The 27,395-nt window shown below is 42.4% G+C and overlaps 1 protein-coding gene across 2 annotated transcripts in view; it reads right to left on the reverse strand.

Moving 5' to 3' along the window:
• ide (insulin-degrading enzyme) overlaps nt 1-27,395 on the reverse strand; it is a 91,486-nt gene that overhangs the window by 44,440 nt on the left and 19,651 nt on the right. For both annotated transcript variants that reach the window (XM_015944539.3, XM_015944540.3), the window contains exons 6-14: nt 21,124-21,236; nt 20,800-20,962; nt 19,744-19,836; nt 19,566-19,657; nt 19,317-19,397; nt 7,876-7,979; nt 1,370-1,472; nt 1,147-1,269; nt 943-1,025 (exon numbers count right to left, since the gene is read on the reverse strand). In XM_015944539.3, the coding sequence (XP_015800025.3) occupies nt 943-1,025; nt 1,147-1,269; nt 1,370-1,472; nt 7,876-7,979; nt 19,317-19,397; nt 19,566-19,657; nt 19,744-19,836; nt 20,800-20,962; nt 21,124-21,236 (955 nt within the window). The remainder of the gene's footprint in view (nt 1-942; nt 1,026-1,146; nt 1,270-1,369; nt 1,473-7,875; nt 7,980-19,316; nt 19,398-19,565; nt 19,658-19,743; nt 19,837-20,799; nt 20,963-21,123; nt 21,237-27,395) is intronic.

A 27,395-nucleotide genomic window follows, 5' to 3' on the forward strand; every position in this document is an offset into this window, starting at 1 on the left:
AAACAAGCCTTTACTGTGGAACCAGTTTCATTTTCTGACCAGTCTGTTGAACGTGTGGAACACTTAAACACTTAGGCTCATTCTTAGACTGTCGGCTCAGTTTAGCCAAAAACACTGACTACATCAATAAGAAATGCTCACAGAGACTATCTTTTGAGAAAGCTCAGAAGTCTAGGTGTCAGTCAGCAAACCCTAGAGCTTGTTTAGAAAGCAACAGTGGAGAGCATTCTGATTCTAGACCTCCCAGCCTGGTCTGGTCATGTGAACTGAAAATCCAAGGCCAAACTCCTGCGAATTGTCTCATGGGCAGACAAAATAGTTGGCAGACCACAAAAAACTATCTCCCAGTTGGCTGCTGAAAGGGTGAGGAAAACTGCAAGGAATATTGTAGCAGACCGCAGTCGTCCTCTCTTCTGTCAGTTTGAACCCTTGAGTTCAGGAAGGCGTTTTAGGGTGCCTCTTGCAACCAAAAGCATATATAAAAATCATTCGTACCAAGTGCTGTACTGATCCTTAACCAACGTAAATGATGAGACCCAACCAGAGCACACAGTGTCATGAATGTTTGTATGGATGAATGTTTTTAGCTCTTGAGAGCCGAAGGAAAACTTCCACCACGGTGGACAATAAAGTTTTATTCTATTCTATCAGCCTTGCTGTGCTGAGCACTGTTTTGCAACCTGCAATGGTGCCCTCTATTGGTTGCTAGATGTAATCATAAACCCAGTGTTGTGCCCACCAAAATAAATATTTCATTTTTTTAAATTAAGATGTAGCTTTTAAAGGAAGTACTGTAGCTTCATTCTCCACACCTCTAAATGCCCCGTGGCTGTCTTGATTTTGATAAATATGGCTTTTTATGAAATTGTTCCATATTCAGCCTTTAATATTTAATAGTGCCAAACTTTCCCGATGATGAAAACGAAAAAATATGTTACGTACCTGAAGAACTCAAAGTTCAGGCATGCCTTGGGAAGGAAGAATTTGTCGTCCTGTTTAAACCACACCTTACTCATAGCAGTGTCCTGGAAGAACCCAACATTGATTTTTTTTAAATTCCATGTTAAACTCGAAGAAAACCTGTGAAGAAAACCTTTGAAACATGAACAGAGACAAAGCACGTGCAGATAAAGCATGAACTCTTGCCTTGATTAAAGTGGGAACTGAAGGAGAATCTTTTTCCAGAGGGTAGATCTCAAAGTTAGTGGGGATGAACTCATTTTTCATCGGTAGTTTGAATTTGCCGTTGAGGTCTGCACTTGCCCATTTCTGAAAAATAAACATGCAATTAGTTGTCCCACACAGCAGATGACCTTTAACCCCAGATTGTGGGTAATTTCAAGGGAGGACAACAACCAAACCCACTAACCCTGATGGTGTCTTCAGAAATGTCTTCTTGCTTGTACTGTGTGCCATACCACTCCTCCACTTTGTCTGTTTGGCCTTCAAATGATTTTGACACCACAGCAACTCTGGACAGAAAAAGTATGAATATACATATTTATTCAGTTTCATTGAATTGAAAATATTATATTACGCTATGAAAAGATGGGTTTGTCAAATCTTGAAATGTAGGTGAAAATTTTCAAACAACCTGTTGCTGTCTGAAGTTAATGCAGGATTGATTGATTTACTGCTTGATAAACTTTATTGATCCCACAGGGAAAAATTCTCAGGGAAAATCCGTTTCCAGTCGCAGTAGCGTCGACAAACCACCATGCCAAGAAGCAGCATGGCCCAAAGCAGCACAACAACAAACGATAATACCACAACAGTTAACAATAACCATGATATTTCCATATTTACGAATTTATTGATGAATCCAAAAAGTAAGTAAAAGCTTACAAATTATTCGTTGCCCAATATTGCCAACACATCTGATTGGCCGCATATCAGAAGGGCTACATTTGATTGGTCAAATAATACCTCTACATAAAAAACAGAGCTGGTTTACAAAAAGTTGATGTTGTGTGGGCTTTTTCTGTTATTCTTAAAGAAAAGAGTCGGACACTGCTTTTAGCTCCTACAATGTATGACACGGATGGAAATGTTTGAACCAAACATTTATCGCCGTTTTTGACGTGCTTTGTGATAGGGGTTGCATGACTTAATTTTTTTAAAAGTCGACAGTCAAGTAATGAAAATCGAGTCGACTTCCGACTAATCGTTGATGACGTCATACAACTGAAGCGGCGGGGGGGGGGGTCGGTTGGTTCGCTGGAGTTTGACAATTAAAATCGCGCCCACATTTTCAAAGTTAAACATCTCTTTTAACAATGGTAGTTTCTGCTTAAATACACTGTTCCTGCTTCAGCCCCCTCCCCCCTCCCCCTGTGCAGCGGCCGCAAACTCACTGATGCGCCTGCAGCCTCTCACGAGTTCCTGCTGCTCTAAACATTAAAATAATTATTTCATTTTCTGTTCCTCACTTCTGATTACCTTCAATGGTGTCTGTTTGTTGTAACCACCAGGTACAAAAACGAATTTGTTTTTATTTGACTATTTTTCTGTCCAGTCTGTTTATTATCTTCCTGCATCTCCTCGCAATCCTAAAGAAAAACTGCTACCTGGGTTCAGCCTCATGAGTTACCTTTGAACTGCAGTTCTAAAAGATTCACCGACCGCAAAAACAGCGGAGTGCGAGCTGCTCGCCGGCCGCAGTGCGTCACCGGAGGACAAAACAGATGATGCGCCCCGCTCCACAGCAGCAGGGTGCATCAGGCAAAAATAAAAGACAGAAAACATAAAAGGAAATGAGCCGACATGAACGATCGCGTTATATTTGTTTTTGAGTGGTGACACCTGATTTGATAATGTTACTGTGGCCGTGCTCAGGACGCAGATGTCTGGAGCGCGTCAATGATCAGAGCTTTGCATGCGCAAGCTGGTTAAGGTTAGGATGGGGGTGAGGGGAAGGTTAAATTGCAAGAGGGAAAAGGTCAGAATTTGGTTAAATGTCCGTTTTACGGCGGGTGTCAGTACCGACGCTCTGGCACAGCACATCGCCTCCGCCTCGATCCAGACGCGCAGGGGCTCGTCACCTGCTGTCTTTTCCGAGGACTGCATCTCGTCATTATCATGTGACAGCGACTAGTCGATGACAGGCATAAAAAGTCACTACAGAGCAGTAAGGTCGACTAGTCGACTAGTTCATACAACCCCTACTTTGCGATGGGCCTATCACACGTCCGGTTATCCCAATGACGATAATTTTTCGATATATTGTGCAGCCTTAATGGATGCAGTCTCTTAAATTCAATTCAATACAATTCAAAAATACTTTATTAATCCCATAGGGAAATTGATTAATCTTGACTCGCTTCCATCTGGCAGGAGGCTCTGACCCATTCAGACCAGAACCTCTCTCCACAAAAACAGTTTTTTCCCCTCTGCGGTCAGACTCATGAATGTCAATCATAGAATTGTCCACTCCAGCTGCTTTGTTCCAGTGACATGACCCTAGTGTTGCATTTGCACCTGAACTTATCCTGACCAGTACCTACACAGACTTGTATATATCAGCCACTTCTCTAATTATTGCCTCATTATCATGTCATTATGATTATTTCCTAAATAATAAATTTTGCTTATCATTTTTTTTCTTACAGTATCACTATAGAACTCCGGAAATCACGCGACTCTCAGAGAGTAGACGCCATGTTGGCAGGCAACAAAGGTAAAGAAAATGAACGGGATCGGCTTGGATTTTGCTCTGTCGGGAGTTTACTTCACACTTTGAAACCAAATAAATCATTTATATAGTCAGAAATTAAATAGATTAAACATCTTCGACCCTTACCATGCCCCTGGGATACTTTTTAAAAATGCCAGAAGCTGTCGGAGCAGACATGGCCAGGGAACGCCTTGGGATTTGCCCGGAGGAGCTGGCCCAAGTGGCTGGGGAGAGGGAAGTCTGGGCCTCTCGACTTAGGCTACTGCCCCCGCGACCCGACTCCAGATAAGCGGATGAAAATGAATGGATGGATGGATGGACAAATAACATAGATTTACATGTAAGAAGTTTAAATCGAGTGCTGTGCTGTTTGAATGTATAAACTGAACGCCAAGAGAAATCACTAGTCTTATTTTTTTTTCTGTGAATAAAATAAATATGTCAGGCAGGAGCATCTCAGGATCTGTCTGAGAGCTGTCTCGGTGAGACAGATAATAGCAATCCAAAGTGCTTGTTATGTGTGATCTGACAATTGATCAACCATTGCTTAAAAATGAAATACAGCTTAGCCGGTTAATTAATTGCTGTCATCATAAAACACGTAAACGGCAGTACGCAGAACTCACGAGGCAACGTTTTACGTGATGTTTACTTGTTGCTATGAGTAATAAGACAGAAAAAGCCACGCCAAAATAAGTTTAGGAAGCCCACTAAGAATCGTAATAAAAGCATTCAAAATAAATACCATACACAGTTGAGGAAACGTTGGTTTAAGTACCTGATATGAAGTGGTCACTGCATAAGCGAAAACCTTTACTCTCGGAATCCCACAGTTTCATTTTAGCCCGGTTTCTAGCGCGTTTCATTGCGATGATCCAACGTTTGCGGCGCTCCGGATCTTGGGGAATCCTGTAGAAGGCTCATCCCTTATGTCATCCGCGTCTGCTCTGGCATCCTGGGGCACAACAGGAATCTACCATATTTCCAGTTTGATTGAGTTTTCTGACAATAACAAATAGCCCAGCTGCGGGCTTCTGCCTGCCAAGATGGTGACGTTTTGATTTGAACTGTTGCATGCTGGGAGAAGTGATGTCAACTCCCGGAGCTCTATATTTCCTAATGTTGTGAGCCTACTGGTTGTGCAGCGCACCAAGCTAAAGGTCAAAGGTGACAGATCATCTGCTGCTGTAGCCCCCAGACTCTGGACCTCTCTCCCCCTGAGCCTGAGATCAGTGGACTCAGTGGACTCCTTTAAAAAGCAGCTGAAAACTCACTTGTTCAAGCTGGTGTTGGTGACCTTCATTACCCACTCCTTGTTTGCTCTCCCTACCTGCTTCACCTTTGTCAGGATCCACTGATCTCTCTCTCTCTCTCTCTCTCTCTCTCTCCATTTTTTTAATCACAATTGTCTATTTTTGCTCATTTTAAATATATTTTTAATCATTTTCTAAAATCTTTTTTATATTTTACATTTTTTGTTTTTGTGAAGCACCTTATGATTTTTATCTTGAGAGGTGCTACAGAAAAGCTATTTCCTTCTTCTTCTTTAATGCACTCTCACATTCACACACTGCCATTCAAGAGTCTCATATCAAGTAGGAAGTAATGGCTCATGAAAATAACTTCTAGTTAATAAAAAAAATCATATCTCAATAGTGGCAACAACATTTTTTTATAATATAACGTACCCCTCTTTGCTGGAAGGTGTTGCTACTTGAGGTATGCCACTTGTGATTTGTAGTTTTTTTTTAATGACCAATTTTTAGCAGCTAAAAAAATCTCAAATGATGTTATAGACATAGTGAAACTGACATCATAATTTATCATTTAAGTTAAAGTATAACATATGAGTGATTCAGGGCTAGGGTTGGGCATCGAGCATCGATTGGAACTGGTTACAACTTCTCATTTTTCCCGGAATCGCTCAACGTTTTTTATTTTGATTCCTAGTTTCGATTCCTAGAATGCCGACGGAAGAGGAATCCACGGCCGATGAATGATAAAAACAATGAAAAATAAACGTGATCTGCAAATTGTGATCAACGCTTTTCAGAGCGGATCACACCAGCTGTCTGTGTGCAACACGAGTCCCCCCTCCAGCGAGCAGCGGCAAAATATAAACAAACGCGTCTGCCGAACTTTTACACTGTGATGTAAACTTCAACTCCTGCAGCGTAGAGGAAACTTGTTAAATACGTCAACACGGTGGATTTAATAGAAGCTTTAAAGAACAAACTCTGGACGGTGTGAGGTGAGTTTGTCTCACTGCAGACCAGTCAGACGCAGCTGCTTGAGCGTCAGAAGGCTGAACAATAACCTGTAGAATAATTAAAGTCATCTTGCTAGAGCAGCTTCTCTGTGGTGGACCACACCAGCTTCTGCCACAATAAATAACAATAATAATAAAAATAATAAATCACATACAAAGCTGTGAGCATTTTAATTTCCTTCCTGTTGAGTTTTAATGTTTAAAATCTGTTAGATTGTTACTGACAGCAGCTACATTTAAGTTTCACTTTCTGTTCTGACTGAATGCTGCTGCAGCATGGAGGTGTAGTTCTCAGTCATCCTGGACATGATCATCCTGAGAGCTTTAGCTGAAAACAGCTGGACATTTCTGGATATGTTGGAGACATTTAGCCTCTCATCCCAGAGGCTTCTTCCAGACTTTGGTTGTAGTCAAAAACAAACACACTGGTTGTGCTGCAAGTCTTTCTTTTTTTCTCTAAAACATGTTTTTGTCTAAATGAAGGTGATGTTATTGTTCATAGAATTAAATAATAATAATAATAATAATAATAATAATAATAATAATAATGCATTTAATTTATAGGTGCCTTTCAAAACCCAAGGTCACCTCACAAAACATGACAAAACTTACAAACAAATAAGAATAAGATAATTTAAACAATAGAATTACAAAGAATATGCTATAAATTACAGAGTGAAGAGTTTGTGGGCCAGAGAGTGTAAGCCAGTTTGAACAGGTGAGTTTTGAGTTTGGATTTGAATGAGAGGAGGGAGTCTGTGTTTCGGATGTCAGGAGGAAGTGAGTTCCAGAGCCGAGGAGCAGAGCGACTGAAAGCTCTGTTTCCAGCGGTGGTGAGACGAGCAGGAGGAACCACAAGGTGATGGTAGAGGAAGACTTGAGGGAGCGAGATGGGACAGCAACATGGATGAGATCGGAGAGGTAAGGAGGGGCGAGACAGTGGATAAATTTGTAGGTGAGAAGCAGGATTTTGAAGGAGATTCTGTGTTCAGTAGGTAACCAGTGGAGACGCTGAAGAACAGGGCTGATGTGATCTCTGGAGGGGGTACGAGTGATTATCCGTGCAGCAGCATTTTGGAGAAGTTGGAGCCGATGGAGGGATTTATGGGGGAGACCAAAAAGGAGAGTTATAGTAGTCAGTCCTAGAAGTGACTAGGCTGTGTACGAGGATGACTGTAGCATGAGGAGTGAGGGAAGGAAAAACCATTTAAGTTAAAAGCGGATAGGAAAGACCAGAGAGCAGCTGCAGCCAAACGTGCCAGCGTCCACTCAGCAGGTCCATCACAATTAAAATTCATGTTGAAGTTAAGATTATTTCATCCAGTAGGACCTGTGGTTAGCTGGCTCATGTAAAACATGTCATGTCTTCAAACAATCGGAATCAGGAATCGATAGGAACCGGAATTGAAACCAGGAATTGGAATCGGAATCGTTCAAAATCAAACGATGCCCAACCCTATGGGGCGTAAGGCAAAGCGGATTACGTTCATTCTTTGTTCCAGGGACCCATGAGTTGGCCGTAAGGGGAGAAGACTTGGGCTCCCTACACATGCCTGAAGGAGTTCTGCCATGTTTTGGAGTTGCTAATTTTAATGGTTAGCTTCTATTAGCTGAGATGTTCTCTGCTGTTTCCTGGAAGCTAAACCAACAACAGCCTTCCCCATTGCGAGTCAAGGTGGGTGAATCAATGAATGCTAATTTTTGGCGTGACGTAGATCTGATTGGCTTTTGCCATTCGAGCATTCTTCCAACTATTTTTCGATCAGCGGCTAATGCTGGAAATAGGGGTAGAAGACAATTTTCACATTCAGCCTGCATGTTAAACTAAGAGTGACTGTATTTCAAAAATAACAAGTAAAAAATGGTTTCTCATTGAACTTACGCCCACTTAGCTTTTATGCACATGAACACAGACTGATTTAGTTGCACTAACCTGACATTTTCAGGTCTGAGCTTATCAAGAACCATCTCAATCAAATCTGGTCTGAATTCATCCAAAAGATACTCAGCAGCAAGGACTTCCTCCAGAGGGTAGTACTGCAACACAAGAGGAAACATTAGTATAACTGTGATGTCTGAGGATGGTGTGAATTGACTATAGATCAGTCTTTTTTAATTTCATTTTTATTTAAAAGGGACAATGTGCAAAAGCATTAAAGATGTTTTACACCAGATTATGGCCAGAGCTAGTTTCCATCTGCATTCCCTGAATAGGTAAAAGGTGTAAAATGTTAGATTTAAAACACACACAACAATTTGATGGGAATTTTCACAAGTAAAATTAATTCTATTACAAAATCATTAGCATCCTCCCTAATGCGATTTCTTCTTCCTCAGTAAGTGAGGCAGCATCAGAGGTGACTAGAGCACCTCATCTGTGTTTGAGCTGTTTTGATCCAGTTGAGCTTTCTGAGTTATCAAAAATATTAGCTTCATATAAACCTTCAACTTGCATTTTAGATCCGATCCCAACCAAATTATTTAAAGATGCATTTCCTTTGGTTACTGCCCCCATTCTAGATATAATCAATCTATCCTTAGTAAATGGATGTGTACCACAGGATTTTAAGGTTGCTGTAATCAACCTTTACTTAAGAAACCTTCTCTGGATCCAGATGACCCAAAGAATTATAGATCAATATCTAACCTTCCATTTTTATCCAAAGTCCTTGAGAAAATAGTAACCATCCAATGCTTTCATTCTTTTTTTAAACACAGAAACAGTTTTGTTTACCTGTTTGTAGCTACAGTTTCGCCGACGGCTGCCGGCTTCTTCAGGCTGACGCTGATGGTGGCGCGTCACTTCCTTCTCCGTTTATCTGCGGGCAGCAGAGGACGTTGTCGCCCTCTACTGCCCGCTCTCCCCTCTCCGACGATGCAGTCCCATGCGTGGTCCAGCGTGTAAACTCCGTCGTCCTTATTCATGGTCCCACATCCACATCCATCCATGTGGGACCATGAATAGGGACGACGGAGTTTACACGCTGGACCACGCATGGGACTGCATCGTCGGAGAGGGGAGAGCGGGCAGTAGAGGGCGACAACGTCCTCTGCTGCCCGCAGATAAACAGAGAAGGAAGTGACGCGCCACCATCAGCGTCAGCCTGAAGAAGCCGGCAGCCGTCGGCGAAACTGTAGCTACAAACAGGTAAACAAAACTGTTTCTGTGTTTAAAAAAGAACGAAAGCATGGATTTAGAAAGACAGCAAGAACACACCTAAGAAGTAACCATCCAAGTATGTGAGCATTGAAACACTAATGATCTGTTTGAGGAATTTCAGTCTGGTTTTAGAGAGTATCACAGCACTGAAACTGCATTAGTAAAAGTTTCCAATTCTCGCGCTGCTCTGGGTGGCTGCATGTTGGAGTAGCTCGGTTAACTACATGTAAGTTTTCCCTTTTCTTGGACATTTTTTTGTCTACCATCTTAAAAAAACCTGTATTTTCTTGGACCTTTTACTTTTCTGTTTCTGGTGTTGTGAAGCTTAGAGGATTTTTACTGCAATTTTTTCACTTTCACTTTTTGAGCATTTGTTATGATGCGTAACCATGGCAACAAGCTGGTTTACAATCGCGAGCAGCTGATTACGTTTGGAAAGGCTCAAATAATACTTCAACTGAAGCCACAAATCCCAAATGAGCTAAAACGAAAGACGCGTGGATGCAGAGTGGGAGCAAAACGGAGAAAGAGAAAGAGGAAATTCAAACCATCTCTCCCATCAATCAAAATGGGCAATGTGAGATCACTGGCCAACAAGATGGATGAACTCCAAGCCTTTTCAAGGACTCAGCCGAGTATCGGCAGTGCAGTGCTATGTTTCACTGAGACATGGCTGCAGGACCATATCCCCGATTCCAGCGTCTCTCTGCTAGGATTCCTGAGTGTACGAGCAGAGATCTGAAGAGGAGCAGGAAAAGAAAAGGAAGTGGAGTGGCAGTGGTTGTCAACAACAGATGGTGCCATCCATGTCATGTTTCAGTGAAATGTCGTCTCTGCAGTCCAGATGTTGAACACTTGGCAGTAAGCTGTTGCGCATATTATTTGCCAAGAGAGTTGACCAGTGTTGTCTTGGCAACCATTTATATTCCACCTTCAGCCATTGCTGAAAATGTATGTGATGTCATCAGTTCCATTGTCGCTAAGCTACAAACCCAGCACGCCAATGCATTTATGGGTATATCTGGTGATTTTAATCACGCCTCGCTCTCTGCTACACTTCCAACATTTCAACAGTTTGTCAGCTGCTCCACCAGAGAAAACAAGACATTGGATCTGTGTTATGCAAATGTAAAGGATGCATACATGTCCAAAACAAGACCTTCTCTGGGACAATCAGATCACAATCTTGTTTTTCTCTGCTCAGAATACAAACCACTTGTTCAGAGGCAACCTGTGACAAGAAGAACTGTGAGAATATGGTCACAGGATGCTGAAGAAGCCCTGCAGAGTTGTTTTGAGACCACAGATTGGATGACTCTCTGCCAAGGATATGAAGAGGACATCAGTGCCATGACTGGATGTGTCACTGACTATATAAACTTCTGTGCGGACAACATCATACCCACCGCTAATAACAAACCCTGGATCACCAGTGAACTGAAGAATTTGCTAAATGAGAAAAAATGAGCCTTCAAGGAGGGAGACAGGGAATTATTGAGGAGCATACAGAAGCAACTGAAGATCAAGATCAGAGACAGCAAGGAGGCATACAGGAAAGGCTGGAGAACAAACTACAGGGGAATAATATCAGAGATGTCTGGCCAGGGATGAAGAAGATCACAGGCTTCAAGCAGAGGAAGGATTGCACAGATGGCAGCCTAGACACAGCCAATGAACTGAACAAGTTCTTCAATAGGTTCAGTTCAGGAACAAACCCAGCATCTTCCTCGCCTGTCCCCAGCCAATCAGACATCCCATCCTCCTCTGATCCAACATTTTTCTGTCACACGCCACCTCTTTTGTCCTCTAACGCAGTCATGGACTCTTCTGGTTCTATAAATCTGTCTTCAACCAAGTCAGGAGATGCTGCTGCCCCATTTACCTCCCCCTCCCACCTGTCTCTCTCTAGAAGTCAGGTGAAGAGGCAGCTGGAGAGACTTAACAGGAACAAGGCTGCAGGTCCAGATGGTGTCAGCCCCAGAGTACTGAAGGCCTGTGCAGAGCAACTCTGTGGGATTCTGCAGCACCTCTTCAACCTCAGCCTGGCCCAGGTGAAGGTTCCAGTCCTATGGAAGACACCCTGCCTTGTTGCAGTTGCAAAGAAAACTCGCCCATCAGTCAATAACGACTACAGACCAGTTGCCCTGACATCCCACATCATGAAGGTCCTGGAGAGAATCCAGTTGGTGCACCTGAATAAGCAAACTAGAACATATCAGGACCCGCTGCAGTTTGCTTATCGCCATGGAGTTGGAATTGAAGATGCCATCATCCAGCTGCTTCAACCAACCAACTGTCATCTGGACAAAGCAGGCAGCACTGTCAGGGTCATGTTATTTGATACCAGTGCATTTAACACAATCCAGCCTGATGTACTTTGCCAGAAATTCCAGAAGACACAGGTGGGGGCCTCAACTATTGCCTGGATTAAAGACTACCTGACAAACAGACCACAGTTTGTGAGGCTGAAGAACTGCACATCAAACCAGGTGATCAGTAACATTGGTGCAACACAGGGGACTGTACTCTCACCATTCCTTTTCACCCTGTACACATCAGACTTCCAGTACAAATCAGAGACCTGTCATCTACAGAAATACTCAGATGACTCTGCAGTTGTCGGGTGTATCAGAATGGACAGTGTTGGGTATTTTTAAATCCTGAAACTGACCCTGAAATGAACCACAAAGGAGGAAGTCAGTAGTAGGGCTTCTCAATTAATCGAATTTTAATCACAATTACGATCTGAGTTTTGAACGATTATACAAACAAAACAAGCCGATTTGCTCCTCCCACTTGCGCTGCCCTGAGTTGCAAATGAAGCGCTCCTCCCACAGTGTTACCAACTTGGCGACTTTGACGCTATTTCTAACAGCTTTTCAGACCCCCTTCTTGACTTTTTAAATCTTAAAAATACCTAGCGAACACCTCAGAAACGTCTCTGGTAGCCCTTAGCTACTTTCTGGATAACTGTCGTTGACATTTCCTGCAGGTTAGCTTAACACTCCGCCTGCGCTCCGGACCGTTCTTCAGGACATTAGGAAAGGGAATGATGTGGTGATGTGTCAGTCGCTAAAGAAACGGCTCTCGGAGCTGGCTCCTTGTTGGAGTAACCAGAGTGAGTGACACACACACCGCACCTGCGGACTCCTGAGCCGCTAAAAATGGCTAAATGTGCGCACAGCTGTGGTTGGGACAATTATTACATTAACTGATGGACTTGTAAATAAATAGTTTATAAATAAGGTAGAAATAAGTTCCTCACACTGATAAAAACTAATCTCGCTGAGGTCACGGTGCTAGTGCACTCTCCTACAGCACCTTGACACGACTCAATAAACGTTATGCAACATTTTGTGAACATCAATTTATTTACATTTATTTGTTATAAATGTCACTGTATAATTCTTGCTGTCAGTATCTGCAAAATATTGGTATTTGGGTCTGTACTGGTTAGACTTAAATGAGTTAAACCAAGGTCTATAGCCCCTGGCTCATAGACTATGAGCTATAAGTATATTGGTCTTTTTATACTGGGAATCAGGAGTTATTTTAGTGATCATCTTGTTTCTTATTTATTTTTGTCCTGATTGTGCCCTGAGCAATTTTATGACTGAATAAAAACAAATAAAATCAACATAAATTGAAAAATCGTCCTAAATAATCGAGATCCCAATTTCAGTCATAATAATCGTGATTATTGTTTTTGCCATAATTGAGCAGCCCTAGTCAGTGGGGTTTTTTTACGCTGTAAGGAGACAGTGGAGAGAGAGACTGGCTCAGAACCAGTTTCAGACCCTGTTCCAATCAACTCTCTGGCGTGTTCTCTTTCTTCAGCTGGTTTTATTGAAACACAGGCAGACAGAGACAAAGGATAATCCATCACTGTCCACACTTAACCAATAACACTGTTTTCTTTCTAAAAAGGAAGTCTCAGGTTACAGGGGTGGCTGCTAGCTTCCATGTTGCCAAGCAGACCCTTCCCAACCCCCTACAGATAAACATCAGGCCGCATACCACAGTAATAGAGTGAAGGAGAAAGAACTCTGTGGCTTACTTATTAACTCATTCACTGCCATTGATGACTAAAGTCGTCATTTTAGATCCAACCGTTCACTGCCAATGACGACTAAAGTCGTCATTTGCATTTTTTTTTTTACTGTTTGAGCATCAGAACGAGCCCCCCACGCTGAGAGAACAAACATCTTAGCCCTGAAGCCGATCTTCATCCGTATACGTGACATGTCACGTGATCAGGAAGCAGACCATCCATGTGTTAGGAGATCGTTTTGGGCCGTTCCTGTAAAAAAAGTGAGGCGCAAACCGGAAAAGCGTCTGCCGATCACAATTTGACAACAGATTATGAAAGAACGGATAACGCACAAAACATACGGATTCTTCCTGATGTAAGAGGTGAGTCTCCTCTTTGTTTTGGTTGTTTTGGCGTCGACATCATCCTAGCGCGCAACGTTCTGTGACTCTTAAAAAAACAGTAAAAACGTGAGAAACGCTGGCAGCGAAGGCAGTTAGCGATCAGGAAACGGCTGGCAGTGAATGAGTTAACATATGATTACTTAAAAAGGAACATTTAAGACAGTAATATATTAAAAATCTCCAACAGACAGGAAGCTGAGTACAGAGAGCTGGTGGAGGGCTTTGTGCCATGGTGTGAAAACAATCATCTGACCTTAAATGTGAACAAAACAAAGGAGATGATTTTAGACTTCAGAAGAAACAGGGTGATGTCAAACAGTTTCCATCATGGGAGAAGAAGTGGAGGTGGTTGAGGAATAAAAATTCCTTGGACCTTGGTTCACCTGGACAACAGACTGGACTGGAGGGAGAACAGCGAAGCCGTTTACAAGAAGGGACACAGCAGACTGCACTTCTTGAGGACGCGTAGGTCCTTCAATGTCTGTAGCAAGATGCTGCACATCTTCTACAAGTCTGTTGTTGAGTGTAATCTCTTCAGCCATCATCTGTTGGGGTAGTAGCATCAGAAGCAGGGACCTGAAAAAGCTCAACTGCCTAATAAAAAAGGCTGGTTCTGTTCTGGGGACAACTGTGGAACCACTGGAGGAGATGATGCAAAGAAGGATTCTCCAGAGAATTAAGAAAATTATGGAGAACCCTGAGCATTCTCTTCACAAGACTGTCCGACAACGGAAGAGTGCCTTCAGTAAGAGGCTTCTTCAGTTTCATTGCAACACTGACCGCTACTGGAGATCCTTCCTGCCAACAGCCATTGTAATATACAATAACTCTTTGACGACTTGATTATTATTATTCTGAGCTACTACAGCAATCAATTTCCCTCTGGGATTAATTAAGTATTTTTGAATTGAACTGAAGTTACAAATGATATTCTCACGGCCTCAGATAAGAATCTTGTGTCTGTTCTAGTCTTGTTAGATCTCAGTGCTGCCTTTGACACAGTTGATCACAATGTTCTTTTAGAAAGTCTTGAACATGTAGGGATCAAAGGAACAGCGTTAGGCTGGTTTAAATCCTACCTGTCTGACAGATTTCATTTTGTAAATGAATACATGACAAAGCTTCATACTCCAGGGTTACTGGTGGAGTGCCACATGGTTCAGTGCTTGGACAAATTATTGTTACTAGATATATACTTCCAATCATTAGACAGCATGGGATAAACTTCCACTGTTATGCTGATGATAATCAGTTATATTTATCCATTAACTCTGATTAACATAATCGGTTAGGTAGATTACAGGCTTGTCTTGAAGACATAAAAGAAATGGATGACCAATCTTTCTGTTTTTAAATCAAGACTTAAGTTCTCATCTTTGGACCAAGATTCAGAAAAGGAAATTGCTTAGTGAATCACCTGACCTGAATGGCATTAAATTAGTCTCCGAGAACAAAGTAAGGAACCTTGGTGTTATCTTTGACCAGGACATGTCATTCAAATCCCACGTTAAACAGGTTTGTAGGATTTCCGTTTTCCACCTTTGGAATATTGCTAAGATTAGATGCATCCTTTCCAGAAGTGATGCTGAAAAACTAGTTCATGCATTTATTACATCAAGACTTGACTACTGTAACTGATTACTATCAGGAAGTCCACATGAGTAGATTTAAATCTTCAGCTTGTCCAAAATGCTGAAGTTAAAGTTTTGATGAGAATTAAAGAAAGAGATCGTATCTCTCCTGTCTTAGCTTCCCTATGTAAGGTTATGAAGTTCATTGTTTTCAACTCCACACAGCTGCCCCCTGTGCACAATAACACCCGTGTAGAAAAACCAAGGTCGGGTGTTCCTCAGACTGTTTACATTCCAGGAGAAGAGTCCGAAGGAGAAGAAGAAGCTTTACTTAATCAAAGTACTTTATTTAACACCAGAGCGTTCTATCTTGGGAGGGCGTGTTCCGAGGTATGTTCAATCTACATGTCAAAATCTAATTCGTTAGAATAAGATTACTGGCAGTCTCTTAAAACCTAACTCCTCAGTTAAAGTTCAGTTCTTGAGCTCACCAAATTCTCTCCGTGGCACGAGAGTTTAGAGGATCGAGTCGGCCGTTTGAAACCTCTACTAAAGCTCTTCTGTCACGCCGATTGAATTGTTCCAACAGTAACGCCATCTGCAACAAGCTGACGCTACGAGATTCCTTCAGAATCTGCTCAGACGCAAAACCATCCACCTGTGTGCCTGCGGCAACTCTAGGACCAGAGAGTCAGTACCACTGGTCTCCTCTACCGGACCGGGTACCCAGAGGCTGATCAACGTCCTCCCTTGACCTCCAGATCCGAACAGAGGGTGAACGGTGAGAAAGAACACAGATTGCGTCTGGATGCCTGTTTATTAAGAAATAACTTAGCTCAACTGCAAACCAAATTCTTTCACCCAGAACGCGTTTTTCTCTCTAAGACAAAAACCTTCTGAGACCTACATTCACACATTCAAACACAACTCATCTGAGAGGTCACAAAAGACCCTAGGACAACTTCTAAAGAACTGCAGGCCTCACTTGCCTCAATTAAGGTCAGTGTTCACGACTCCACCATAAGAAAGAGACTGGGCAAAAATGGCCTGCAGGGCAGATTTCCAAAGCCCCCTTCAGACAGGCCATGAAAAACGGAAATGTTCCGGAATCTGTCCGTAAGACCTTTCTGTCTGAATACAAACATCCGGATAATGTGTTCCGGAATTTATCCGGACGAAGCCCCTAGTAACAGGTCCGGACTTGTTACGGACAGGGTGGCTGATTCAGACTGGTGAGGTAAAGTTCCGGACAAGAGGGAGGGAGAGGAGGAGGGGACCGGGGGACGCTGTGCGCACCTATATAGCCCGCTGCTGTAGCATGCGGCGAACCACGGCAGCTCGCCTCCTACGGTACCGTCTAGACGCGCGACGGAGCGCTTCACACGGCTTCAGTTATTCCTTTAACCATTGAGCTTCATCATCCAGGTCTCTTATGCGTCTTCGTGTGCGCAGAATTATGCTTAAGCGCCTCGTGATTTTTATCTTGAGAGGCGCTATAGAAATGATATTTTCTTCTTCTTCTTCTTCTTAACATGAGTCAGATTCTCCCCTCTTCTGAAGCGATCTTGGGTGCTGCAGCAGGACAATGACCCAAAACACACCAGCAAATCCACATCCGAATGGCTGAAGAACAACAAAATTAAGACTCAGGAGTGGCCTAGTCAAAGTCCTGACCTGAATCCTATTGAGATGCTATTGCATGACCTTAAAAAGGCGGTTCATGCTAGAAAACCCTCAAATAAAGCTGAATTACAACAATTCTGCAAAGATGAGTGGGCCAAAATTCCTCCAGAGCGCTGTAAAAGACTTGTAGCAAGTTATCGCAAACGCTTTATTGCAGTTATTGCTGCTAAGGGAGGCCCAACCAGTTATTAGGTTCAGGGGCAATTGCTTTATCACACAGGGCAATGTAGGTTTGGATTTTGTTCTCACCCTAAATAATCAAAACCATCATTTCAAAACTGCATTTTGTGTTTACTTGTGATATATTTGACTAACGGTTAAATGTGTTTGATGATCAGAAACATTTTGTGTGACAAACATGCATAAGAATAAGAAGTCAGGAAGGGGGCAAACAGTTTTTCACACCACTGTAAGTTAGTTAGGAATTTCTTTTCTTTTTATAAGATTAAGAGTTTATTTAGGGTGTGTTTTGTTTTATTGATTTCACTCATTTGGTCAACCCACAGGTCCCTTCTTATCCCCCATCTTCAGCAAATAAACAACCTTTTACTCTTTAGTTGACCTGCCTCAATCATTGTGACTGTCATGTTGCATTCCCCTATATGCTAGATTGGGGGATATGTTGTGTGTGTGTGTGTGTGTGTGTGTGTGTGTGTGTGTGTGTGTGCGTGCGTGCGTGCGTGCTCTGTCTTCTCCATCCCCAGTTAGTCATGGCAGATGGCTGCTTATACTGAGCCAGGGTCCTCTGGAGGCTTCTTCCTGTTAAAAGGGAGTTTTCCTCTCCACTGTCGCTGCATGCTTGCTTAGTATGAGGATTGCTGTAAAGACTCTGACACGAGTCAGTGACTCGACGCAACCTGCTGGGTTCCTCATATAGGAAACTTTTTACTGACTGGCTTAATGACCTGGGGTCTCATTTATCAAACATTGCGTAGAATTCTTACTAAAACCATACTTAAGTTCAGCAACAAAATGTACTTACGCCAAGCAGGTTTGTTATCTATCAAACATGGAGTACGCACAGCTGCAAGCAATCGTCGCTTCATAAATCAGAAACCATCTAGAAATGATCTCAGCTGCTTATTTGTCACATCCCGCCCTGACCACGCCCACTTACTGCCATAAATGGTCAATGCAAAGTGCCTTGTGGATCTCATGCATATACATAAGCCGGCTGTTACAGCGCTCCGCCAATGACGATGCGACCGTAGATCAAGGCAGATCAAGGAAGCACAATTTCACAGAAGCAGAAATTGAGGTACTTGTGGGTGAGGTGGAGAAATAAAAGAAAGTGCTTTTGCAAAACAAATAAGAGAAAATCCACGGAGTGGCACAGCGTTGCTGAAGCCGTCAATGTTGTGAATTCTTCAGAGAGATCTGTGGTGGATATAAAAAAAATGGTCCAATCAGGATTCGATCCCCAGACACCCAGGTGAAAGTCACGCATGCTAACCTGTCACCCATACGGAGATCTCCCTTGTCCAAGTAGCCAGGGCGCATGATCAACCGGATCACAGTGACAGGACACACACACTGTCACAGACACGATATTCTGTCTCAATCTGTCACCCTGCTGATAATCTGCATTCCGTATTCTGCGCTTCAGGCTGTGTGTGCGCGTGTGTGTGAGTGTGCGCATATATGTGTGTGTGTGTGCGTGTGGGGGTCTTGTTCTGTGTGAAAACGAAGCGGTACAAGTGATAATGCTGCAGGATTTCATAATTTTATCTTCTCAGCAGCAGCACTGCAGGTGCTCTCCGTGTCCAAAATATGCGTAAGCCAGGTCCTTAGTCAACTTAAAAGTTGCGCACATTTTTCCGCCAAGTTTTCTTTCATAAATCCCAAAGTTTGCGTGGAAAGTTGCTTACGCAGTTTTCCGACCCCGTTTTGTGCGTAAGCAAACTTGATAAATGAGACCACGACCTGTATTGGGATGTTTACTGTGTGAAGGTCCTTGAGATGACTCGTCCTGATTTGGTGCTTTATAAATACATTTTAATTGAATATCAATAATAACACAATAAAATCTTGCTCGTGTACTAAACAATAACTATGAAATTAAGTAACATTTTAGAGGAAAATAAATCATTGTTCTGGTCTTCAACTATTAATATTCAGACACCTCCTGAACCCCATTTGAGTTTCACGCAACCAGGGGATGTCCTCTTTATGCTATAAAACCACATGTAATCGTCTGCTCAGGGCTCTTTTGCTTCTGACCAGTCCAGAGAAAAGGGTATTTGAATGCTCCTTTCCTTTAAATAAAATAATTATTATATAATTTAAGTCATCTTGCTAGATGAGCAGCCTTTTGTGGTGCACAACACTGGGGTCCGCCTACTAGGATCCTCTATGGGTATTAAATAAATAAAATAGCCTAAAACTGAGAGAATGGGCAAAATATAAATGATTAATTGTTAAGCTTAACTTCAACTTTACAGCAATACCAGACAGTCTGATGAAAAGTACAGAAGTAGCTCTAATCACCATGGAAACAGCGTAGTGTTGGTTGAAAACAGCACTTACATGCAGCAGACCAGCCACTTTAGAGGTGTAGCCACGAGGTCGTTCCTTATCCTTGAACCTAAAGGCTACCTTACTTAAATCCTAGAGAGAGAACGAGCAAAATAAGGATGGAACAAAAGGTCACATCTAATGTGGTATAGGAATAATGTTTCATAAATAAGATTAAGATGTCAACTCAGTCTCTACTGAGTGTGACAGCTGGTTAACCGATACTAAATAATGTGACTCAACAACAAATACTATATTTACTTTGCATTCTTGAAAGATCCATTCCTGAGGCCCCTCAGTGCAAAGTTTCTGGATGTACTGGAACATGTGAAAGATTATGTCCTCAACATGTACTGCAGTGACAAAAAAGACCTCAGTTAATACATTAATGCTTCTTTTGCATGCCCTCACGCGCGCGCGCACACACACACACACTTACGCAGGCCCTCTTCAGTTAGGTCGACATTGATGATGAAGAACATGAATCCTTTGGCTCCTTCCTTCTGACCTCCAACGAGTGTGTTGACCCAGCCTTGAAAAGATTTAGAGCACTAAATTTATTCTCTAAATAAATCAGAATCCAAGTTTTGTTAATTACATCCTCCTGAGACTCAAACATTCCCAACATACTCTACAATGTCTGATTTTTCTGATGAAAAACTTAAAATCAACCTGCTTCTCCTCTAACCCTTGCTGAAACTTGTCATTAAACAAACATCTTGAAAACCACAAACAGCAGAATGTCTGATGACAGTTTGCACAGTCTATGCTACAGATATGTTTTCAATGGTCAGAGATTGCCTCATCTCCGTGACTGTCATCAGCAACATATTTTTATTTATCTGGGCACCAGAAGCTTTAAGAGTATTGTAGTACAAACAGTAATACAAACGTGCAGCACTGAAGCACCAGACATTTGCAGTTAATCATCTTAAGATAACCCATTATGGATCATTAGTATTTCAGATAGTTTCTGATGTTTTCCCAGGTCTCATGATTATCATAATAATTCAATAATGTTCTGATTCATTCTGATGGTTTATTATAATTTTCTGAGCAGTGACTAATGATAGAAATGATAGAAAAGAGTTTGGTTTTTGAAAAACATCAGGGGTTATTTTATTATTCCAACAGATTATTATAGCAATCAAAATATGTATATTTTAGAGGTCACTACAATACTCATTGTTAAATAGATACAAATCTGTAGTACGTGAGGACATTCAAAAATGTCCTGTGGTTCTTTTATCTGTCACTTTGGCAGGAGTAACTGAAACGTTTTTGTGAAAGCTGTAAATGTTAAAAGTTCTCATTTCAGATGGTTGGACTTTTATACGATTTAAAATAAACCAATAATAAAATACCTTTCAGTATCAAATACCTGACTCAAATATGTCTTCTGCCTGTCCAGAAAGTTATCTATACATATGTTTTTTTTTCATAATAATCACTTCAACGTTGGCAGCATTAAATCAGGTTGCATGTTTCTCAATACCTTTAGATTTTAGCTCTGATAACAAACTTCCAGGTCCTTCGTGACCAATAAGATGTCCCAGATAATGTCCTGGGTTTGACTTGTAGTACTTCTGTAGGTCTGGGATTGGAAATGTCACGTATAAGTTTCTAATGTCTTTGATGGGAACAACTTTGTAGAATTGCTGCAACAGAAAGAAAAAAACAATTCCTTCAATCACTGAAACTGACTGAAGAAAACAAAAATGCACTGCACGAAATCACAGAAACACACTTGTGAGACAGTAAAAAAAAATTAAATAAAAAACCTTTGAATTACTCTGTAAAAAACAAGTATATGACCTACTCTGAGGTGCTCTTCCTGGAAGGGGTGTTCAGGGAATTCTGGGACAGGAACATTCTTGTTTTCCACTTCTCCAAATAGCTTTACCACCATAGATGTCAAATCATCAAGAGATTCTATGAAAAGAATAAAGAAACTTTCAGCCGAAACAAGAGATGTTGAATCCAATTAGAAGCTTGTGTAGAGCTGCTGTTTGAAACGTTGTTTATAACCAATGAAACCGACTCACACACTGAATGATCCCGAACCCATTTTAATGAACGGTTTTCCAACTACTGGTTTCCTTGTTTGTGCTTTTGCTGTAACGTGTGACTTTGTGCAATCCCATGTGTTGCTTTCATGCAGCTTTCTTGGACCAGGTCACTCTTGCAAATGAAATTTGACATCTCAATGAGTCTGTCACCTCGTAAAATAAAGAAACTAGAACTAGAACTGCAAGAAGTTATGAATGATTTCCAAGCAAACCAGCACCAACACACTTCAACCCCGCCCCTGACTTTGCATTTCCAAAACTGACCCACCCCTCCTTTATACTACCCCTGCCTATCTCGAATAATTTTTACCAGACACACCATGCCAGCAAATCAGCTCAATATTACCACAACGCTGTGTCCAACAAATGTGCCATGTCGGCATGGTGATGCGTGAATTTTGCAGCATTTGTTTGGCCTTGCTTGGAATTAATATTGCGGTAAGAGTCTGTCTTAAGAATGTTTTTACAAAACAATGCCATCAATTTGCTGCAACACTGTGGCGGTGTCAGAGAGCCATAAAGGTTGGTTTATGCTTGACGCGTCCGCGAGGTCCGCACGGCTCCGCGCGGAAAAGTTGCGTCATTTTAACAACCACGCCCCTCCACCGCGTCTCCGCACGGCCCAAGATTTCCGCAACGCGCACCTCGGAAATTTCTAACCACGCGGACGGTCGGACGCAGAAAAACATGGCGGACCGGCACGGCAGAGGTTCGTAAATACAGACATTTGTATGATTCAGCTCTCAGAGATCACCGTGATCAACATGTTGTTAATAATTCTTGGAGAGAAATAGCTCGCACTGTCGGAAAAGACGAGAACGCTGTTAAAAATGCTGAAATGTCATGTTGTAAACAGTAATTTCTACTTCTACTATGGTGTAGTGTTGGATGCTTGCTGTAGAGCTCCATGCTGCCCCGTTCAGTTTGGGAGAATATTGGCTCACCGCAGAGACGAGCCACACAAACCATAAACGCTGCGAGTTGTGAAGCGCGTTCCAGCCAGGAGCCGCATCACCGCGCGGAAAGTGAATGCGTCAAGCATAAACCAAGCTTAAGCCTACTTCACATTGGAAGCATCAGCAGCGCGAAATGGCAGCACATCATTGCTTCAAATAGAACCTGTTTCTGGGATGCGACAAATTCCACAGTTAACATAGGGCTCGACAGTAATTTTCTAAATAAAAGTCAATTGCAGCAATGCAATTTCGCATCGGGACATCCCTAGTTTAAAGTTTACCGGGATATTGTATTTGGAGAAGATTCTTCTAAGTTTCTCTGAGACTCCTGCCACGTATGGGAAGACGGTGCCTTTGCGACGGTTGTCATTTTCTTTGCTAGTTGCTGCTGTGGATTCATTTCCAGATGTCTGTTGATTTCAGAAAGTCCCAGTTAGGGTACCTGCAGTGTTGGAGAGCTTTCTTGATGTGTTTATCTTTTTATAGCTTTGCTTCAGTCTTTGTGGGAATATTCTCAGTGCGATGGTGTAAAGTCCCGATTACTGACATTTTGTGCTCCAGTGGGTGTAGTAAGTCACTTCAATGCTGAGACTTCCATTTGCTTCCATTTTGTTCAATTTGCACAGCACAGTCCAAGAAGGGTAGTTGGTTAATGTGCTTGGTTAAGTCTTCTACCAAGAACATTAATGCCGTAGACAAGAACATCCAGTTCACCGGGGGGATGTCCACAAAAATCAACTGCTCCCACTGTGTAGAGAGCCCACTAGAACAAATGCACTGAAAAGCATTTTTAAACAAAGATGCCGGTAAGAAGTCGAGGGGACATGCAGAAGTCTTCATAGAGTTAGCTAGTTTGGTTAGGTCATGCAAAGAAACAGGAGCAAAATTATTTAGGATGTGGCCGCTAGGGCTGGGGGTAAACGATTATTTTTAAAACGATTATTCTGACGATTATTTTATCGAATAGTCGACTATTCTAATGACTATTTAGAAAATTAATCTAATGATTATTTTTCTATTGCACAATTAACAAAAGCCAGAAAATCTCAAATAAATTGATAAATTCTTACTGTAAGAGAATAAACACTACAGGCCTTCCATTTTGTATAACACTGCTTTTATTGTGTTGCGGTTGGTTATGTTCTGGTGACGTGTAGAACTTGGGAGTGCAGGCTGCTGCCTGAGAGGTGGTAGAAGATGGAGTGTCTCCATGCTGCTTTGTTTTGGTCACTTATGTGCGTGAGGCGAGTGGTCTTACGGGTAAAACCAAACTCAGGTGATATTTTACACTAAACCGAAAACCCACAACACTCTAAATGTAATAAAAGGGAGATCTGCACCACAAAAAAGATGAACTCTAAACCAAAACGTAACAGCTTATCCCAACGCAAGAAGCTGTTAGCGAAGATGCTAACAGTAGCTTTACCAACATTAAGTTCAAGTTACCAAGTTTAAATAAACCAAAAACACCCAGCAGCAAACAGACCAGCACGGAGGAGAGACTGCTACCACCAAAACAGCTCTCCTAATGTCTGAAAGAAGCTCCTTAATGAAGGGAGAAACGCTCCCGGTGATTTTCTACATCTGCGATAGACACGAAGCAGCGCATCTGACCCCGGAAGTTGTTGTCCGTTGCCGGGAGACGAAGGGGCAAAACAGGAAAATAATCTAGTAGTGGACGGACGTTGTTCCGGGTCTTCTGTATTTGGCGGAGATGTTAGTGAAGGCGGAGAAGAGGGCGAACTAGAGGAAAAACAGGCAGATTCCTCCTCTATTTACAAACTCCTGGGGATGCAACAAGTGGGCGCGGTGCGTCGACTTCCGGATCTGACGTCGACAAATTTTTAGAATCGAGCCGTCGACTTCGTCGAGGCTTCGCTACAGCCCTAGTGGCCGCAGAACAAATGAGACAACAACAAAGTCTATCATCAAGCTGGACCTAAAGCTGTGCGACTTTTTCACTTTTTTGAGCCGATTTTCCACTCGTGCGAGAATCCACGACATCGGGGCGAGTTTTGCGCCGAGCGGTCGTGTAGTGTACAGGGGGTTACGAGAGGCGATTAACACCACGTGACCAGCTGCCGATCAGCAGTCGTGAGGTCGCACGGACTTCTGGAGTGTTTAATATTTCGCTCGTCCCTCGTGAGGGTATCGCACTGTTGAAGCTATTTCCCTAATAACACACGCTGTTCGTTTTTGTTTCTACACGTTTTTTTTACTCACAAAGATTGTCAAGAAAGTGTGTTTGTCGTGTTCATGTCAAATTAAACTGATCACAAAACACAGATTTACTTTCTTTATTTCGTTTTCCTCATCCAGCCCCCATAAATCCCTGTGTGTCCCCCTGCAGCACTCCCGAAGGACAACAGGCAAAACAAGACAAAAAAGTCTGACGTGTTGAGTGAAAACTGCTATTTTTAGCATATTTTTAGGGCCGACGTGTTGCTACCAGACGTACAGTGTGAGCAGTCAGGTCGCCTCCAAGAACTGGGTCGTACAGTGTGAGCACATGACTCGTGAGATCTGCCCTGCGAGGAAGTCGTACAGTGTGAGCTGAAGCTGAGTGCTACGAGTGAAAAAGTTGCACAGTGTACACCCGGCTTAAGGTATCCTGGTGCCAAGAGCACATTTGGACACCATTATGTATAAGCATGGTGTTAATTATGGAGAATCCATGATGAGAACAGAAGTCCAATAAATTATGATGATAAATGACCTGCATTTGTATAGCGCCTTTCAGAGTCAGAGGACTCCAAATTGCTTTCTAAGGCGGGAAACCAGGCAAAGCATGGTCCCTCCATCCTCCCTGGCCTTGCCTTCCCTGCTGGCACAGACGACGCACAGCAGCAAAATTAAGGAACCGCAGGCCTCCTCTCCACTGATACTGACGAGAAACGTAATGGAACAATCCGTGCGCACCCGCTCTACCTCCTGAGCCAATGCTGCCCCAATTACAAAACACTACTCCATTTCAGATAAGGAGGCCATTTCTCCACACCACACCTCTCCAGGTTTCATTGTCGTTGCCTATGTGAACTCCGCCCTGCAGAACAAGGGAGTCACCAGAAGGAGCGCTTTCTAGTACCCCTAGTATAGTATAGTATTTCAGGCACTCCCCATGGGAGTGCCACAGAGGGTGAGGAGCAGTCGCTGACGTAAACACTGAAGCATCTATCACCAAGGTAGGATCGAAACCAGTTGAGAGGTTCCCCTTAAACTCCCACCAATGACTCTAATCTACTTAGCAAGGTGCTATGACCAATTGTATCAAATGCTGGAGAAAGGTCCAGCATCAGTAACAGGACATGGAAGCTCCTATCAGATGCAACCAGGATGTCATATAGCACACAAATATGGGCAGATTCTGTGCTGTGTTTGGGCCTGAAGCTAGACTGAAATAAGTAAGTAAGCAGTTCTCCAGATGAGCTCAAAGTTGAGCATGAACTATTTTCTCTAAAACCTTGAACCGAAAAGGAAGCTTTGAGATTGGACGGAAATTTGTGGAATCCTTTTAGCAGCATAGAACCACCTTTTCAGAAACAAACCACCATTATTTGTTTTAACCTGCTACGACTACATCAGACGAAAACCAACCCGTCAGCCTCCAGCAGAAGTGACCGTCTATACCAGAAAGTAACCTCAGACCAGCCGAGCTGTATTCAAGGGCCATTTGACCTTTGAACACCCTAGAAGACCAACATTCCAGACTGGGGGGACCCAACCCAATCACTAAAGGTCACTACCTACATTCCATTATCTACCTTCAGTAATTGTTTTCTGATCAATGTGCCTGCTTCTGGGTACTTAAAGATTGTATTAAGTCTTTTTTGATTACTTGTACATATTATACATGAGAGCAGTCTTTTGTCTTTATGCCTAATGGTTTAATCTCATTTTAATCTTGTATGTTTTTGTCCTGTTTTTCTTTGATGTAAAGCTAACTTTGTTTCTGTGGCTGCTGCCTCTTGGTCAGATTATCGTAAACGAGAATGAGTTCTCAAACAACTCATCTTGTTAAACAAAGGTTAAATAAATAAAAATAAACAACCACTTCTCAGTCTTGTTGAGACTGACTTTGCTTTGCCAGTTGGATCTACCAGGAGCTCTCACCACTAGTACAGTAAACTCTGCACACTGGCGTCGGATGGGTTATGATTGATAACTAATCAAACATCACATCATTATTTTTGTAATGCCAGAAGTCCTCTTTCCTAAGACACTTAAGACTCTTGATAATAAGAATACCTTTATTTGTCCCTCACTGGGGAAATAGCATTATTGCAATGACTCAGGTATAGCAGGTTAGCAGCAGTACGACAAAAGAAATCACGCAATAGTATACAGCAATTGTAAATTAAGATAAATATTGTACATAATAACAGTAGAAGTAGTATTGCACATGTCTTGAAAGTTGATATTTGTAGTGGGAGGTTACAGATGTTTGGGTTCCATTAGCAGTGGCTTTATAGAGTCCAGCAGCGGCAGGGATGAAAAACCTGTGGTATCTTTCCTTCATACAGCGAGGGTGAATCAGCCTGTCACTGAAGCTGCTCTCCAGAGTAGACAGGGGATCCTGCAGGAGTGTGACTCATGGTCCAGCATGGATCTGAGTTTTGCCAGCACCCTCTTGTCCCCCACCTCTCGTACAGGTGTCCAAAGGACAGCCCAGGACAGAGCTGGTCTTCTTTACCAACTGCACCCAACTTGGTTTTTAAAATGGACAGCGATTTAAAGTTAGATAGTCAGATCAGTGCTGTGGTCAAATTTAGCTTCTTTCAATTGAGGCAGATAGCAAAGGTAAAAAGCATCTTACCTACAGAGGATTTTGAAACTGTAATCCATGCCTTTATTAGTAGACTGGATAACTGTAATTCTTTCTATTTTGGAATAAGCCAGTCCTTACTGCCTCACCTTCAGCTAGTGTAAAACGCAGCTGCTCGGCTCATAACTGGCACGTGTAAAAGAGAACACATCACCCCTCCTCACTGCACTGGCTGCCACAGAGCATTTGTTTTGTTTTGGAGAGCACACTGTTTCTCGGGCTAATGAAGATGGCTGGACAGTGT

Source organism: Nothobranchius furzeri, chromosome 12, assembly GCF_043380555.1.
Source record: "Nothobranchius furzeri strain GRZ-AD chromosome 12, NfurGRZ-RIMD1, whole genome shotgun sequence".
Classification (NCBI taxonomy): domain Eukaryota; kingdom Metazoa; phylum Chordata; class Actinopteri; order Cyprinodontiformes; family Nothobranchiidae; genus Nothobranchius; species Nothobranchius furzeri.